At 43.6% G+C, this 16,581-nt stretch overlaps 1 protein-coding gene across 11 annotated transcripts in view; it reads left to right on the top strand.

Moving 5' to 3' along the window:
* The window catches only part of PEX3 (peroxisomal biogenesis factor 3), a 219,380-nt gene that overhangs the window by 94,644 nt on the left and 108,155 nt on the right, over positions 1-16,581 (top strand). For all 11 annotated transcript variants that reach the window (XM_075862647.1, XM_075862645.1, XM_075862648.1 and 8 more), the window contains one exon: positions 15,688-15,769. In XM_075862647.1, coding sequence (XP_075718762.1) covers positions 15,688-15,769 — 82 coding nt within the window. The remainder of the gene's footprint in view (positions 1-15,687; positions 15,770-16,581) is intronic.

The raw sequence follows: 16,581 nt of genomic DNA, 5'->3' as shown, positions 1-16,581 counted from the left end.
CGTAAGCATGACATAGCCTACAGATGATCAACCGAGCTGGTGCCATCCACGTCGTCTCGTCTCTTGGAGAAGGTATAACCCTTTTGAAAAGCTGGAACATCCACGTGACGCACCTGACTTCCACTCCTAGGGTTGGTCCACCTCTGCGTCATCTGACCGAAGAATGGACTGTAGTCGGCGGCGGCACCTGAATCTCAGCCAATTACTTTCGAGTAAAGCCCGAGCGACGGGCATTGTTGATCCTGAATAGTTCTTTTCCCCCGAACTATTGGTTCATTCTGATACCAAGGCACTGCGGTGCGGTATTGTATGTGCTCTGTTTCTGTAGCATTGTTTTACATGTTTGCTCTGGTTATGTTATGTTTGACCTGATATGTAATAATCCTTGCTCATTTAGACAGGGGGTTCAGTTTTATATTCATTTACCCAGGGTGCCTGGATCTTCTATATCCCGCTTAATGTACAAACATACGCAGCACATCTCTTACATACAATCATATGGCCCTTAAAATCCTATCTCTTAATGTAAAGGGCCTTAATAGCCCCTTTAAGAGATCCATGTTGTGGCGGGAACTGATGCAGGAACGATGTGATGTTGCGTGCATACAAGAGACCCACATCTAGAGCACAGGGCCACCGAAATTGAGCCACAAAGCTTTTCCTACCATCCTGTGCTCTTCATTTCCTAAGAAAAAGAGAGGGGTTCTTATCGCATTCCGCAACACTCTTACTGTTCAAATATACCAGTCGGTGGTAGATCCACTCAGTAGATATATTATAGTACACTTTTCTATAAATGCAGTTGAATACACTATTGTGAACATGTATGCTCCCAATTGCAACCAACATAGATTTTTGAATAAGCTACTGAAGAAAGTAAACGCCATCGAGAAAGGCCTCTTACTGTTGTGTGGGGACTTTAATGCTATTTGTGACCCCTTGTTAGACACCTCATCATCCGTACTGCCGCGGAGGAACACGCTTGACACGCTGAAACTAAGAGAGAATCTGTACGACATATGGCGCCTATTACATGACAGCGAAAGGGATTTTACATACTAAGCTAGGCACAAGTCTTATTCTAGGATAGACATGTTCTGGATAGAGCAACGGTTGATAGACCGAGTGTCATCAGCTGATGTAGGCACGATACACTGGTCCGACCATGCCCCTATATCGATCACCATAGCGGCGCAATTCCCCCAAATTTCGGACTACGTGTGGAGGGTGAATTCCTATGTAATCTCCCACACCACGCTATCTAAGGAACTACAAACGTCACTTTTAGAATATTTTAAATTTAACGCCACCCCCGATATCCATGCATTTACACTTTGGAACGCACATAAAGCCTGCATTAGGGGGACCTTTATTCGTCTGGGCAGTAGGCTAAAGAAGCAAAGGGACAGGGATATAAAGGTGACCTTGGACCGCATCCAGGACCTAGAGGTTCAAAATAAGAAGCAACATTCCTTCCATATCTCCACATCCTTGGCAAACGCCAGACTCCATTTGAAGCATCTGCTTCTCCAAAAAGATAAGGCCTTAAAAATAATGAGAACTCGATACTACTCCCAAGACAACAAATCCGGGGCACTCCTCGCCAAACGACTTAAAACCATAGCCCAAAAATCTAGAATACCACTTATTAAACACCCCATCACCTCCCAGCCCATCCAAACACCCAGAGGTATAGCCAATGCCTTCCAAGAGTATTACCGATCCCTATACAACCTAAGAGAAGATAGTACAACGCCTCAACCTACACAAGCGGGAATTTACTTGTTTCTCTCTAAAGTACAATTGCCTTCCATTTCCCAGGAGCACTTAGCTGCCTTAAATCTGCCAATAACCAAGGATGAAATAAGTAAAGCGATCAAGAACCTTCCCCTTTAGTCTTTAGCTTCTGGAAAGCTACTTTTGTATTTTTGTCCTCCATCCTGCGGCACACACTATGCCCCTCCCCTGCATTGGCGCTGTGTTTTATCGGTCTGGTGGACATCCCTAGAGACCTAAGGTGTATAACGGGACACGTTATTCTTGCATCTAGACTGTTGATAGCCAGGTCTTGGAAATCTTCAGACCCTATCACTATAACCGAGTTGACAAATCTGGTTCAATTTGATTATACCATGGAAAAAATGGTAGCGGTTCGTTCTAATTTATATGGAAAATTCTTAAGTAACTGGACGTTATGGTCAGATTATAATATTTTAAGATCATATCCTTCTTAAGTTATAAGTAATGGAAGCTTTTCCTAATAGATTATTGTAAGGTCATTAGGACATAGCTATAAGGTTTTTAAGTAATGTAAAAACTAAAAGGAAGAGGAGGAGGGAAGGGAAGAGAGAAGAAGGAAAGGAGAAAAAAAAAAAAAAAGATTATAGACCTATAGTAGATGACAAAGACAAAGTCCCATATTCTTATTATTTATGCAGCCTAAAACGTAGGCAAATTTTCGGGGAAAAAATTGTAACTGCCTTGCTTGTATTTTGCATTCTTTCTCTTGTCTTTTCTCTTCTTTTTCCTTTTTTTTTATTTTTATTTTTTCTTCTTTCTCCTCTCTTATTGTACTGGCTGAATAGTGGATAAGACAAAAAAGTGTACTAGATATGTATGTTAAAACTAATTTGTTTTTTTTCTTATATGTTTGTTTTGCTGAAAAATAAAAAGAACCTTCCCCTACACAAGGCCCCTGGCCCTGATGGCTTCTCCAACGATTACTACAAAACTTTTGAGTCCACCGTGATAGACCATATGCTACCGATGTTTAACCTGGCAATATCAACTGGCTCATTTCCTAAGGAGATGTTGACAGCTCTCGTTGTCACGTTACCTAAACCAGGGAAGTCAACCGATTCCACCTCCAACTACAGACCCATCTCCTTACTAAACGGCGATGTGAAAATGTATACTAAAATACTAGCCAATCGGCTATTGTTCATAATTCCCCTACTTGTTAAAAACGATCAAACGGGCTTTGTGCAAGGTAGACAGGCCCCAGACAATACCAGAAGACTTCTATCCTTGTTGCAGATAGTAGAGAAGTCCCTCTCCCCCGCTGTATTCCTATCCCTGGACGCGGAGAAGGTGTTTGATAGGGTAAATTTGAAATATTCTTTCTCGGTTTTAACGAGATTTGGATTTGTGGGCCCGATATAGTCGGTAATCCGGGCTCTATACTCCAACCCAGCAGCTAAAATTTACGTGAACAATACTTTGTCGGACACATTCGACATGACAAATGGCACTAGACAGGGCTGCCCTCTCTCCCTGATATTTTTTATCCTGTCCATCGAACACCTGGCAGAACTGCTCTGCAAATCCTCTGATATAGCTGGGGTTAGGGTGGGGGGGTCTACATATAAAGTAGCATTATTCTCAGATGACGTTATGTTGGTATGTACTAATCCCCTGACCTCCCTTAATGCAACTTTCGAGGTCCTGGACCAATACAGTCGAGTATCATACTACAAATTGAACAGGGACAAATCCCAGATTCTACCCATACATGTGTCTCCGAGTCTTCACTTGAGGTTAAAGAGGGCATTTGTATTAGATTGGCTTAGCAGAGAAATCTCCTACCTGGGAGTCCACCTGACCTTCCCCTCCAGCCAGACTTACCAGAACAACTTTCCCCCTATGTTGGCAGTTATACGTGATGATATCACCAAGTACTCTAAATCTATCATATCCTGGTTCGGGAGGGTGGCAGCGTATAAAATGTTGATCCTCCCCAAGCTGCTCTATCTCTTTAGGTCCTTACCGATCCATATTCCACAGTCCTTCTTTTCAAAAGCACATAGCATTCTTTTAAAATTCGTATGGAACAACAAACGGCCTCGTATAGCGGCTAAGCTCTTTACTAAACATAGGGTTGGCGGTCTTGGACTGCCTAGCATTAAAGACTATTACAAGGCCTGCATTCTAGACCAGATATCCTTTTGGTGGACAAACCCGGAGGACAAACGATGGGTGGAGATTGAGACGCACACTAGTGGTTGCACATCACTACAATCCCTTCTAATAAATACCCTATGGCATCGAGCCAATAAACCCACGTTCCTTACTTCAATTACAGTAACTAACAATATTTGGATTCAATTCACATCTACTTCAATACAAGATTCGCAGGTCCCGCTAAAACACGTTCCTCTATCCTTCTTAGAAGATCAGATCCAGGATCTTGATCTAGCTACCTGGAGGGATTTGGGGGTTGACTCGATACATGATCTTTATGACAGTCATTGTGTAAATTCTTTGAAAAAACGGGACCCCGTGAGGCGCTGCTACTCAGGAAGGATACAGTGGTAGTAATAAATGATACTTTATTGTTGTAGGCTACGCGTTTCAATGCCGCACCGGCATCTTCCTCAGGCCACACACATTGCAGTCTGAACAACAGCCCTTTAAATACACCACGCGGGAGAAAAAACCGCCAATGTAAACAGAGTTAAAGTGCAAAGGTGACGTAATCACCGGGAAAAGTTCAAGCTTAACAGATACAAGGAAAACATCCAATCGTATATAATGCTAATTAAAACTAAAATAGACAGAGTGGAATTAAAAATGCGGTATGGGATCTTAACATAAAAAAAGGGGACAATTGCAGACGATCTATAAAACATTAATATCCATATCGATGAATTTAAACAGGAGTTAAAACCCAATGAAATATACAGAAGTTTTGTGATGTATTGTACTAGCAATATTTTGCGGTAATTCACCAATTCATTAGAACGAAAACGAATAAACTAAATGGGTGAAAATAATAAAAACTGCTATTGAACCCATATTACTGGGAACTCAACTGAACGTAGAAAACATATAAAATGATATATATTTTTGATAAAAACAATGAACAACCATTAAGTTGATCTAAATGTTATTTTTAATAGTTATCCATTGGGCTGAAATGCGGATAATTCAGTGGGAAATTCTATCATAAAAGAGTATAGGTGTTGAGTAAAAATAATCTAGATAAAAGGGGGGGGGACTATTTCAGACGATCTCATTATTATTATTATTATTATTTCCATGAGATCGTCTGAAATAGTCCCCCCCCCTTTTATCTAGATTATTTTTACTCAACACCTATACTCTTTTATGACAGAATTTCCCACTGAATTATCCGCATTTCAGCCCAATGGATAACTATTAAAAATAACATTTAGATCAACTTAATGGTTGTTCATTGTTTTTATCAAAAATATATATCATTTTATATGTTTTCTACGTTCAGTTGAGTTCCCAGTAATATGGGTTCAATAGCAGTTTTTATTATTTTCACCCATTTAGTTTATTTTTCTTTAATTCGTTTTCGTTCTAATGAATTGGTGAATTACCGCAAAATATTGCTAGTACGATACATCACAAAACTTCTGTATATTTCATTGGGTTTTAACTCCTGTTTAAATTCATCGATATGGATATTAATGTTTTATAGATCGTCTGCAATTGTCCCCTTTTTTTATGTTAAGATCCCATACCGCATTTTTAATTCCACTCTGTCTATTTTAGTTTTAATTAGCATTATATACGATTGGATGTTTTCCTTGTATCTGTTAAGCTTGAACTTTTCCCGGTGATTACGTCACCTTTGCACTTTAACCCTGTTTACATTGGCGGTTTTTTCTCCCGCGTGGTGTATTTAAAGGGCTGTTGTTCAGACTGCAATGTGTGTGGCCTGAGGAAGATGCCGGTGCGGCATTGAAACGCGTAGCCTACAACAATAAAGTATCATTTATTACTACCACTGTATCCTTCCTGAGTAGCAGTGCCTCACGGGGTCCCGTTTTTTCAAAGAATTTACACAGTATCTATTGCGGAGGTCCTCCAGGGCTGACCGGCTGGGATCTCGGCAGCAGCACTCACCTAATACTCCTGTCGGGAACCGGAGCATGTAGACGAAGCTAAGGCAGCCAAAGTAGAATAGGGTTGATAGCTTTAGGCAAGTTGAGAAAGGCAATCTGTTCTGAGTGGAGGACTCCGACTTGTAGTGTCAGCGGTTCAGTGATGGACAAAATAGGATAGGGCAATGGTAGTCCATTCGCAGAGGCAACAGTCAGTGGTCTATTCAGAGCAACAGTGAACCGATGGAGACAATTCACTAGATCCTGCTGACTAAAATTTGCAGCTGCTCCGGAATCCAGATAGGCAGAGCCGGTGTGTGTGATCGCTCTCCAGAAATAATGGTTACTAGAATGGATAATTTGTGAGAAAATTTGACGTAGTTCCACTTATAGATGTCTCTCCAACCAACTCTAGGTGCTAGATTTTCCCGGCTTTTGTGGATTTTGATGCACAAAGTGGCCTTTGAGGCCACAATCCAGACACAGACCTGTAGAGCTTCTGCGCTGTTTCTCCTGCTCGTACAATTTGACTTTCTCCACTTGCATTGGCTCTTCAGATGGAACAAGAAGGGAAGGCAGCAGGGGTCTCCGGAATGAAGCTGTCAGTCTATAGGATCGTCTCTCCCGCCGAATCTCCTCAGCACGTTCTGTTCCTGGATTCTCATGTGGACCCGGGTTGTCAACAGGATAAGGGCCTCCAGGGTGGGAGGAAGATCGCGAGCTGCTAGTTCGTCCTTGATGTGTGTGGACAGTCCCTGCCAAAAAGTCGCCACTAAAGCCTCATTGTTCCATACCAGCTCACCCGCCAGCCGGCAGCTGCAAAGGATGTTCGACCTGGTTCCTCGAACACCGTACGAAAGGTCTCTAGAACAATGATCGATCTGAGAATTCCGGGCACTCACATTCCAAGATGGGGTTTGCCCGCGCCAGGGCCTTGCCAACGAGGAGGGAAATAATGAATGCTACTTTGGCCTTATCCGGGTGGAAAAGATAAGCACGTAGTCTATAGTGGATAGTACATTGATGTAGCCTCTACAGGACCTAGGATCCACGTCATAGTGAGGTGGTAGAGGAAGCAAAATTGTAGATCTGGGGCAGGTGGGAGGGGTAACAGGTAATGGAACGGCAGCAGTATCCAGAGGGCCTGCAGGAGGATCATCCAAACGGGTGATGATTGAATTTACTTCCTGTAAGAGTTAATCCTGGAGTGCACGCAGATCATGCATGTCCGATGGCAACACCTTAAGCTCCATCTTAGGTTGGCCAGCGGGTTCCATGGCCTGAACGTACTGTCACGAAACTGGGGTATGTGGACCTACTAGGCTGCCCCGCCGTAGTGGAGTGTCAGCTGGCCAAACAGTCTATGCAAATCTACCTGTAAGAGTAGAGTATATGTAAGAGTCCAGACAGACACGAGGCGCAGCAGCAGAGGCTTTGGCAGGGATGGAGCTAGACGTGGCAGATGACTCCAGACGTGGCAGATAACACAATCGACTCCAACTAAAGGCTTAGGCTCAGACACGAACACAGCAACAGGATACAGGAAGCAGGATACAGGAACACTGAAAGCAGGAAACGACTAGGATTTGTTTGCAATACGAACATGGGTAGACAACAAAACTGCTCAGGCAAGTAGTGGAAGGTCAGAGCCCTTTTTATAGTCCAGGGTGATCTGGGGATTGGTGAGGGAAAATTTCACATGTGCGCACACTCGCCCTTTAAGGCTGGGAACAAGAGCGTGCACCCTAGGGTTCAGAACAGAGCAGGACCGCCACGTGTGCTGTCGTCTCCGAGGAGGGAGACGCTGGCAAGATGCCAGAGGTCGCGGCCGTCGTGAGTTGAAGAACGGCAGCAAGCCCATTGAGAGCAAAGTTCTTGAATAGTTATTCAACACCACAGTTTGAGCAGCGGCACATGGAATGAGTTAGGAATCATGAGGGAAAGAGGCAAGCTGAGTTTGCAGTTCACAGGATAAACTTTCTTTAGGAAGTGAGCAAATTTGAACGATGGCAGATGTTTTTTGTAGAAAGCTTTACTTTATGTAGCATACTATCGAGGAGGACTCCTACTTATCTGTGTACCTTTTTATACAAGAAACCGCTTGAAAATAGCAGATTTGGTTTGTCGCCAGACCTGAAAAAAATTCCTATAGTTGTTATTGTTGGCAGCGGCAACTTCAGAGGAAGCAGGCACTGGAAGAGTTATCCGGACTGTATACAACGAAGAATGGAGAAAAAACTGTAGGTTCTCGGGAATGGTCTTTATAGGTGAATCAGGCCAAGGAATAAGACTCACCTAGTTGCCACATTGGGTAGACACACAATGGAAAATTCTCCAGACCATGTAGAAGTCCAACTTGCCATCCAGTAGGCCACACATCTCCCCAAAATCTTGAGGTGAATTGTACACTGAGGTCAGAAACCGTATAAAGGGACATGCAGATGGAATATATGTTGCACAAAGAGGCTTGCAAGATAAGCAGAAGGAAGGCCAGGCAGGGGAACAAAGTGTGCCATTTTGAAGAAGCGATGCACCACCACCCAGTTAGTATTGCAGCTGACTGAGAAAGGCAGAGCAGTCATGAATTACATCGCAATGTGTTGCCACGGAGAATCGGGAACTGGGAGAGGTTGAGGACCACTGGTTTGTCTTTGTAGACTCTGTTTTCAGCACAGGTGGAACATGAGGCAACATAGTCCAGAACATCCTTGACAAGAGATCGCCACAAGAACTGACAAGACATGTGTTTCCAAGTTTTACGCACTCCGGCGTGACCAGACCGTTGAGAGTCATATCCCCAAGTTTGCACTCTCCTCCTTCTGGCCAAGGGAACAAAGGTTGTACCAGCAGGTATTTCTTTCAGTATGACTGGTGCCACTGGGATGATTCGAGAAGAATCTATAATATGTTGCGGAACCTCAATTTGGTCGGTGAAGTCAAATGACCGAGACAGGTCGTCTGCTTTGGTATTCTTCTCGGCCAGACAGAAGTGTAATACAAAATCAAACCGGGCAGAGAAGAGTGCCCATCTGGCCTGGTGTGGATTTGACTGCTGTGCGGTATGTAGATAGACCAAATTCTTGAATTCCTGAAGTCACCGGGCAGTTGCGAAAAAAGTGGCCTTTTTCACCACAACACATACAGAGATTGTCCTTAGCGCTTCGCTGGCGTTCTTGATCCATGAGCTTGACACGCTTAACCTGCATAGGTTCTTCAGAAACCTGGGAGAGCAGCGGTCTCTGAAAGAACCAGGGTACGTTCACTGAATCGGATGTCAATTCTCGTGACCAGAGAGATGAGTTCATTCAGAGGGGAAGGTAATTCACGGCCCGCTTTCTCCACCCCTATTCGGCCAGAAGGTTGCGACCAGATCCTTGTTATTCCAGGCCAACTCTGACGCAAGTTTCCGGAACTGAACTGCGAATTGACCCACTATAGAACTGCCTTGGCGGTTATTCTGGATGGCAGGCAAATCCGATGAGGTTCGACCAGGCTCCTCAAAGACAGTCCTCAATGTCTCTAGCAAAACTTGACAACTCGAGGTCTCTAGTCCCTCATGCTCCCATATGGGATTGGCCAATGCTTGGTCCGAAAGGCGAGAGACCTGGACATGCAGCCAAAAATGGATCTGGAACTGGTTGATTAATCTGCCGCAAGCTTTGGGGTCCCCATCGTAATGAGGTGGAAGCGGAAGTTGAATCCCTGTGAGAGTAGGTGATGGAGTTGCGGAAGTCGCAGCCATCTGGGAAAAGAGATGCTGAAGGTGGATGAACCCTTTGCAGTGCAGCCAGATAATTAATAAACTGCATCTTTAGATCTTGACGATTGCTGAGATTGTTGATGGCATTATAGAGCGCCTGTACCGTAGGTTTCGGGTGGTCAGTGGGGTCTATGGCCTGAGAAAACTGTTACACGACCACTGGGCTTCTTCACTGGTTTGGCTTGGGGCCACCTCTAAGGGTGTTATTTGTGTAGCCTCCCCGGTTTTCACCCTTTAACCCCCTTACAGGGATCTGGAATTCACTGCTGGGATGCTACCAGGTCACTACCTCTTGAGGTGGTCCCAGTGAGAGTAGCAGCTGGACCAGCGGACCAGGATACGAGGGCACAGGCACTGGTAGATGGTACCTTGGATGTAGGCTTGTAGCGGATAGCTGGTGACAGGCTGATGGCGGATAGCTGGTGACAGGATGATGGCGGATAGCAATAACAGACTGGAATCAGATACAAACAGAAACCACTAGGTTTCTCGAATGTTGCTCATGCACCAGGGTGATTTGTTGAGGTACCTTAAATACAGGTACCTTAAATACAGGGTCGGCCTTTGGGGTGTGCGACCTGTGCCTTCGCACAGGGCGCATCACTCCAGCAGGTGGAAGGGGGAGCTGATCTGGCTCCCTTCCCCTGCTTGTTTCAGAAGCACCTGGGCCCGGCGACTCAGCAGTCGCTCTTCCGCCCGGGCGCTTCTTCACTTAGTGACTGTTGCTACCGCTGTATCAGCCATAGCGGCTGCTAGCGGCGACACCAGGCATAGGGGCTATCTACAAGGTGGCTATGGGGGCTTTCCACAAGGGGGCTGTGTGGCGCTACCTACAGGGGGAATCTGTCAGTGGCGGGCTGATGGTCATTTTACAGTGAGTGGTGGGCTGATGGTCTTCAAGTGGTTTCCGCCTCTGGCCTGCAATTGAATATAATAGGAGGCAGAAAATACCTGCAGCGCTTTTTTGCCTGCATCTTTTGCATTAGCTTCAACAGCTTAAGAAAAAATACAAAAAGAAAAGGTCAAACAACGCTTTAGCCGTTTTCTGTCTTTCCCGAAATTTTTTTGGTAGGGGTGCCCTGAGGAAATTTTATTTTTCCAGTGCTGCCTCGAGTCCGAAAAGGTTGGGGAACTCTGTACTAGGCTACAGGATCCCGTCGTGGGAACGGGGCCTAGGTGACTAAAATTTTTGTTTTTGTTTGGGGGCACTGTCTACAAGGGGGAGGTGGGGCACTGTATGGCACTATCTACAAGGAGAGGTGGGGGCGGGCTCTATGGCAAGATCTACAAGGAGGAGATGGGGGATTATGGCACTGTCTACAGGGAGGCTGTATGGCAAAATCTACAGGGGGCACTATACTGTGTGGGGGCCACTAAGCGGACATTATAGTGTGTAGGGGTACTACAGCGGGCATAATACTGTGGGCACATTTAGAGGACAAAATACTGTGTCCTTGAAGGGGTATTAATATATTATATTATTATTATTATACAGTAGGCACTAAAGGGGCATTATAATTTTTTTATGGGGCATTTTTTTTTCATGATGGGGGGTGGGGTGCCGAAAGATCATTTTGCACGGGGCACCATCTATCCTAAGGCCAGCCCTTCTTAAATAGTCCAGGAACAAACAGGGATTGGTAGGTGAATTCTTGAATTGCACGTGCGCAGGCCTTTTAAGAAGTGGCCAGAGCTAGGAGACCTGCAGGGAAGATGGCAGACGTTGGCGGCCTGGCCCTAATTCCCATCCAGGCTGCCAGCATCTGTCTTCCCCTGCTCGCGGACACATGTTTCCTAGTGTGCGCTCTCCAGACGCCTCTTAACGGGCCAGCGCACGCGCAATTCAAAAATTAATCTACCAATCCCTGTTTGTGCATGGACTATTTTTAAGGCGGAGAAGGTACGAGACCCGGTGGCGTTACACAGAGTTACAAGAGTAGAACAAACAGGCACTCCATAGAGTAGTAACTGACACCTAAAGGGATGAGCGACAAACAGGTAACTAGCTCATTTGGAAATCGGCTCGTTGGGTTATGCATAGAATTGAAAAATTATAGAAAGGCATCCAAGCTGTAAAGTTGTCCATTGCTGCCATCCTATTGAAGTAGATAACTTTATTATTGTGACTGTGCATGTCATGGTCATCAGATCATAGCCCACTCTGCATTATGACGGTGGCATAATGTGGATGGAAAATCCTTGCGTTTAGAAAGTGAATATTGGTGGTGATTAATTTTTGGAGCCACACAAGGTCTATAATACAATTCTGAACTGTCAGAGCTTAGGTGTAGAAAACTAAAGGCATAACCAAATTTTTGTAATAAGGCAAACATGCAAGCACTCTCTGAGAAAATAAGCATGTTGCAACATATTAGTTTTCTAATGTCACAACAACTTGTGTGATTGCCACATTTTTAGGCATGCCTAACCATAACAGCATTTTATTATTTTATTTAGTATTTTGTAACAAAGTTAAATAAATAATCTTTTTTCAAAAGAGATTAACCAGATGACTTTGGTAATAAGCTCCCTAAGGCTGAGTTCACACGGGACGTATACGCTGCGTAATAGCATGCAGCGTATCCACCCTCTGTGCCACAGGGAATTCCAAGCGGAAAAGCGCACCAAACTGTGGTGCAGTTTTCCGGCCAGAATGTCCGCTGCAAAAAATTGCAGCACTTAACCAGCGTGCTAGCAGGCCAGCCTCCTGGGATGACGTCTCATCCCAGAAGACCGCTGCAGTGGCGGTCACATGGGACGAAGCGTCATCCCAGAGGCCGGCCGTCTTATGTCATCCAGGCCGGCTCATGAGGTTGATGTTTCATCCATGTGACAGCCGCTACAGCCTGTGATTGGCTGCAGCGGCGGTCACATGGGATGAAGCGTCATCCCTGGAGGATGAAAAACAGACTCCTAGGTACAGTAAGATTAATATATTTTTTGTTTTCTGAGTTTCGTTTTTGCGGCGGGCTCGCTGCAAACCCACCGCAAAAATGGAACAACTGCTATTTGATGTGGGATTTACATCCCCGTTGAATTCAATGGGGATATCCTCCAACAGATATGCAGCATTCACGTAAATACAATTGACATGCTGCGGAATAAAACTCTGCTCCGCAGGTCAATTTCTGAGCGTTTTGTCCGCTCACTATTTACAAAGCGTGTGGATGACATTTGTTTTATCTCATCCACTTTGCTGCTACTGTATTTGCTGCGGATTTTCCGCAACTAATTCCGTTGGAGAAAATCTGCAGTATTTACGCAACGTGTGAACTGACCCTTGGAATATTCAATGTGGTGCTGTTCGTTTTCTAGCCATATAGAGTATACTTGCCACTGCTAATTTTTCATTATAATTTACTGATAGGTTGTCTACATATCCAATTACACAAACCAATGGGTAAGTTCTGCAAACACTTAATATGTAGAGTAAATGAGACCCCCACCAACTCCCGCCGTTATCGCTGTAGTTTTGGCCATGGCCAAAGCATATATAGCAGATCAGCTTGTTGTGTCTTGCATCTGTGACACAATGGAGATTCCTGTATGTCTATTTTTATAGAAAACTCTGTGTACTCTGTACTCTATGTAACAAATATAAATGTAATAAGCGGTGTGCTAAGGTAAGAGTTAAAAAAGCATTTGTAAAATATCCGCTCATTGTTAAGGTTCTATGGCACCTATATTACCTTCCCGTTTACCCCTCAGTTGAAATGGAAATTTTTCTGTGAGCTGATACCATAGATTTTTGTAGAAAACAGAGATCATCCCTGCTATATCTTGCCATATCTATGTCTTCGAAGTCCAAGGCAATTCAACTTGGGGTTGATAGATGAGATAATTGCCCTCAAAGTGGATATCTTTTGCGTTCCTAATCTTCTTGTCCCTAATTTCATTTTGATCTAGGCACCTCATGGCCTGTAGAAATGCATTTCTCCAAGTGGTAGATATAGCATTCCCTAGGGTATTTGCAAAGTGTGCAGTCTTTGTTTTACATCCTGATTCAAAGCTCTTTATTTTCCTAGATACCTGCTAAGATCTCAAGGGAAAAAAGACACTATATTCCCCTCTACAGCTATATCTTTCAGGTCACATTCTTTTTCGTAGAATTAAGTCTTTTGTCTTTAACCTCTTAATGACCAGCCTATTTTAGACATTAATGACCAAACAATTTTTTACGTTTTTCTATTGTCGCATTCAAAGAGCTATAACGTCCTTATTTTTGCATCCTAAATTTACGCTGTTTATGGTGTGGTATGAGTAACCTAACTTTATTCAGCGGGTCGTTACGATTGCGGCGATACCAAATGTATATAGTTTTCTTATGTTTTGCACAGTAAAAACACTTTTTTTTTTTTTTTTCAAATTTACTTGTTTTTGTGTCGCAATGTTTTATGAGCCATAACTTTTTGATTTTCTGCCAATGCAGCTGTATTAGGGCTTTGTTTTGCGGGACGACTTGTCGTTTTTATTGGTACCATTTTGGAGTACATGCGACTTTTTGATCACTTGTCAAATTTTTTTGAAGCAAGAATGGACGGAAAACAGCAATTCTGGCATTTGTTTTTTATTTTATTTTTTACAGCGTTCACCATGCGGGGTAAATAATGTAATAGCTTTATAGGTGGGGTCGTTACGGAAGCGGTGATACTAGATGTGTACTTTTTTAACTTTTTTTTATTTTATAAAAATCCCAAGAAAACAAAATTAAACACACTTTTTTCCCTTTAGAAAATGCATTTTCTAAGGGGAAAAAGTGTGTTTCATTTTGTTTTCTTGGGATTTTTATTTATTTATCATGAACTTTATTAAATTTTTTTATTAGTCCCACTAGGGGACTTTACTGTACGATCATCTGATCACTTTTGTAATGCACTGCAATACTTCTGTATTGCAGTGTATTACTGCATGTCATTGTAACACTGACAGGCATCTGTTGGGCCATGCCCTTGGCATGGCCTAACAGACATCCACTAGAGGCAGACCTGGGGGCCTTTGTTAGGCCCCCGGCTGCCATAGACGCTGCTGGCAACCTGTGATCGCATCACGGGGTGCCGGTGGAGTGGGAGAGGAATCCCCATCCCTCTAAAACCACTCAGATACGGCGCTCTATTGAGTGCCGCATCTGAGGTGTTAGACGAGCGGTGTCGATACTGATATTGATCCCGGCTGCTCGAGCAGGTCTGCTATCAGCCCTCCGGTAGCTGTGAGCAGGGAGATTTAACTGCTCCCGGGGGTGTTTATTCATTCCGATGCAGCGCCGTAAAAAGGCTACTTCCTCTGAATAAAGCCTGTTAGTGGCTGCCATAAAAACACCTATGGGCTGTCACTAACTGGTTAAAGTACAATAGTTTTACCAGGACAGTTCTGGTTGGGGAACTGAGGGAAATTGACAGCGTGATCTCGCGAGATTACACTTGCTGTCCTGTAAGTCCCAGACAAACGTTACAGAAGTGTCAGGATTGTGAATAGACATCGCGTCCTGCCTGGAAGCAATGTCTATTAACTCTCAAGACTCTTCAGTAACGTTAATGTGTGAGTATGTGACTGCACATCATGATCTAGCAAGATCACTATGTGCTGAATGAATGGAGAGAAGTGTATGACGCTGATTGGTCAGCGTCATACACTTCTCTTCACAACGTTCGCTTGGTCAAAAAGTAAAAACACGCCCAGTTGTCTATTAAGAAAGTCATTAGCATAAATTTAAAATATGTCATAACTTGGTCAAAATTGATCGTTTTTCTAAATAAAAAACTGCTGTAATCTTCATTACAGCGCCGATCACATTATGTACAAGATAGGGCACTTATAATGTGGTGACAGAGCCTCTTTAATGCTCGATTTGGCAGCTTCTCACTACAGTCTTGTAGAAGGAAGCTCATGAAAGATCAAAATACCAGAGGTTCAAAACTTTACACTGTTCTTTTATTATTATTCAATACCACCTAATGAATACAAAATTTTCAGTGAAAGTATTGTCATATGTTTGCAATGATATGGATTTCTCCTGTGTGCTGGTTTATTGGCTGTTAAACAAACATTTCTAGCCTTTTATTTCTTCTTTTTTTGTAGTATTATCCATGCTCCCACCACTGAGAGAGGCTTTAATGCAACAACTGAATTCAGAAAGCCTAACAAGTCTGCTGAAAAACAGGTATTCTTAATAGCGATATACAGGCGTCCACCAGTTTTGTTGTAATTCATTTTAAAAGGATCTAAGAAGCAGCTAAGTGTCAAAAACACAATTAAAACAAGCAACTAAAGCGATTGTGCGTGCTTGACTGTGTGCATTGGTCTGAAGTATGCAGTGTCTTGAGTGTGACTTAAGATTCAGTGACTTTAGATGGTCAATTTAAGGCCCTGTTCACACAGAGTTTTTTTACACGGAAACCGCGTCGGGAAACGTGCCAAAAAACTTCCGAAAATGCCTCCAATTGATTTCAATGGGAGGCGGAGGCGGTTTTTTCCCGCGAGCGGAAAAAACAGCGACATGCCCTATTTTCGGGCGTTTATGTCTTTGACCATACATTGACATCAATGGGAGGCAGAGAAAGCATATTTCGCTGCGTTTTTGCACACTGTGCTCAATGGCCACGGGCGAAAAACGCAGCGAAAATGGCGTGCAGGCAGATAAAAATCTGCTTCAAAATTCCGGATGGAATTTTGAGGTAGAATTTTCTACCTGCAAAAAAACTCTGTGTGAGCAGGGCCTAAAAGGAATTGCTATTTGTGGTGTTTAGTTGTATGTATGTATTTATTTATTTATTTATTTATTTGTTCCCAGGTTGTACTTGTTATGAGGGATATTAATTCTATATCCCCATTAGACAAAATAAACTCCATTGGTGCCAGTGTACATCCGGTGCTATTTAAAGGGATCCTGTCATCAACATCTTACCTGCTAAGGCCGGATTCACACGAGCGTGTGCGTTTTGCGCGCGTTGCAGTTCCGTGTATCACCAGTGA

The sequence above is a fragment of the Rhinoderma darwinii genome, chromosome 4 (genome assembly GCF_050947455.1).
Source record: "Rhinoderma darwinii isolate aRhiDar2 chromosome 4, aRhiDar2.hap1, whole genome shotgun sequence".
Lineage (NCBI taxonomy): Eukaryota > Metazoa > Chordata > Amphibia > Anura > Rhinodermatidae > Rhinoderma > Rhinoderma darwinii.
Note: the sequence above shows the minus strand (reverse complement) of the source record. Positions and strands in the feature narration are given on the sequence as shown.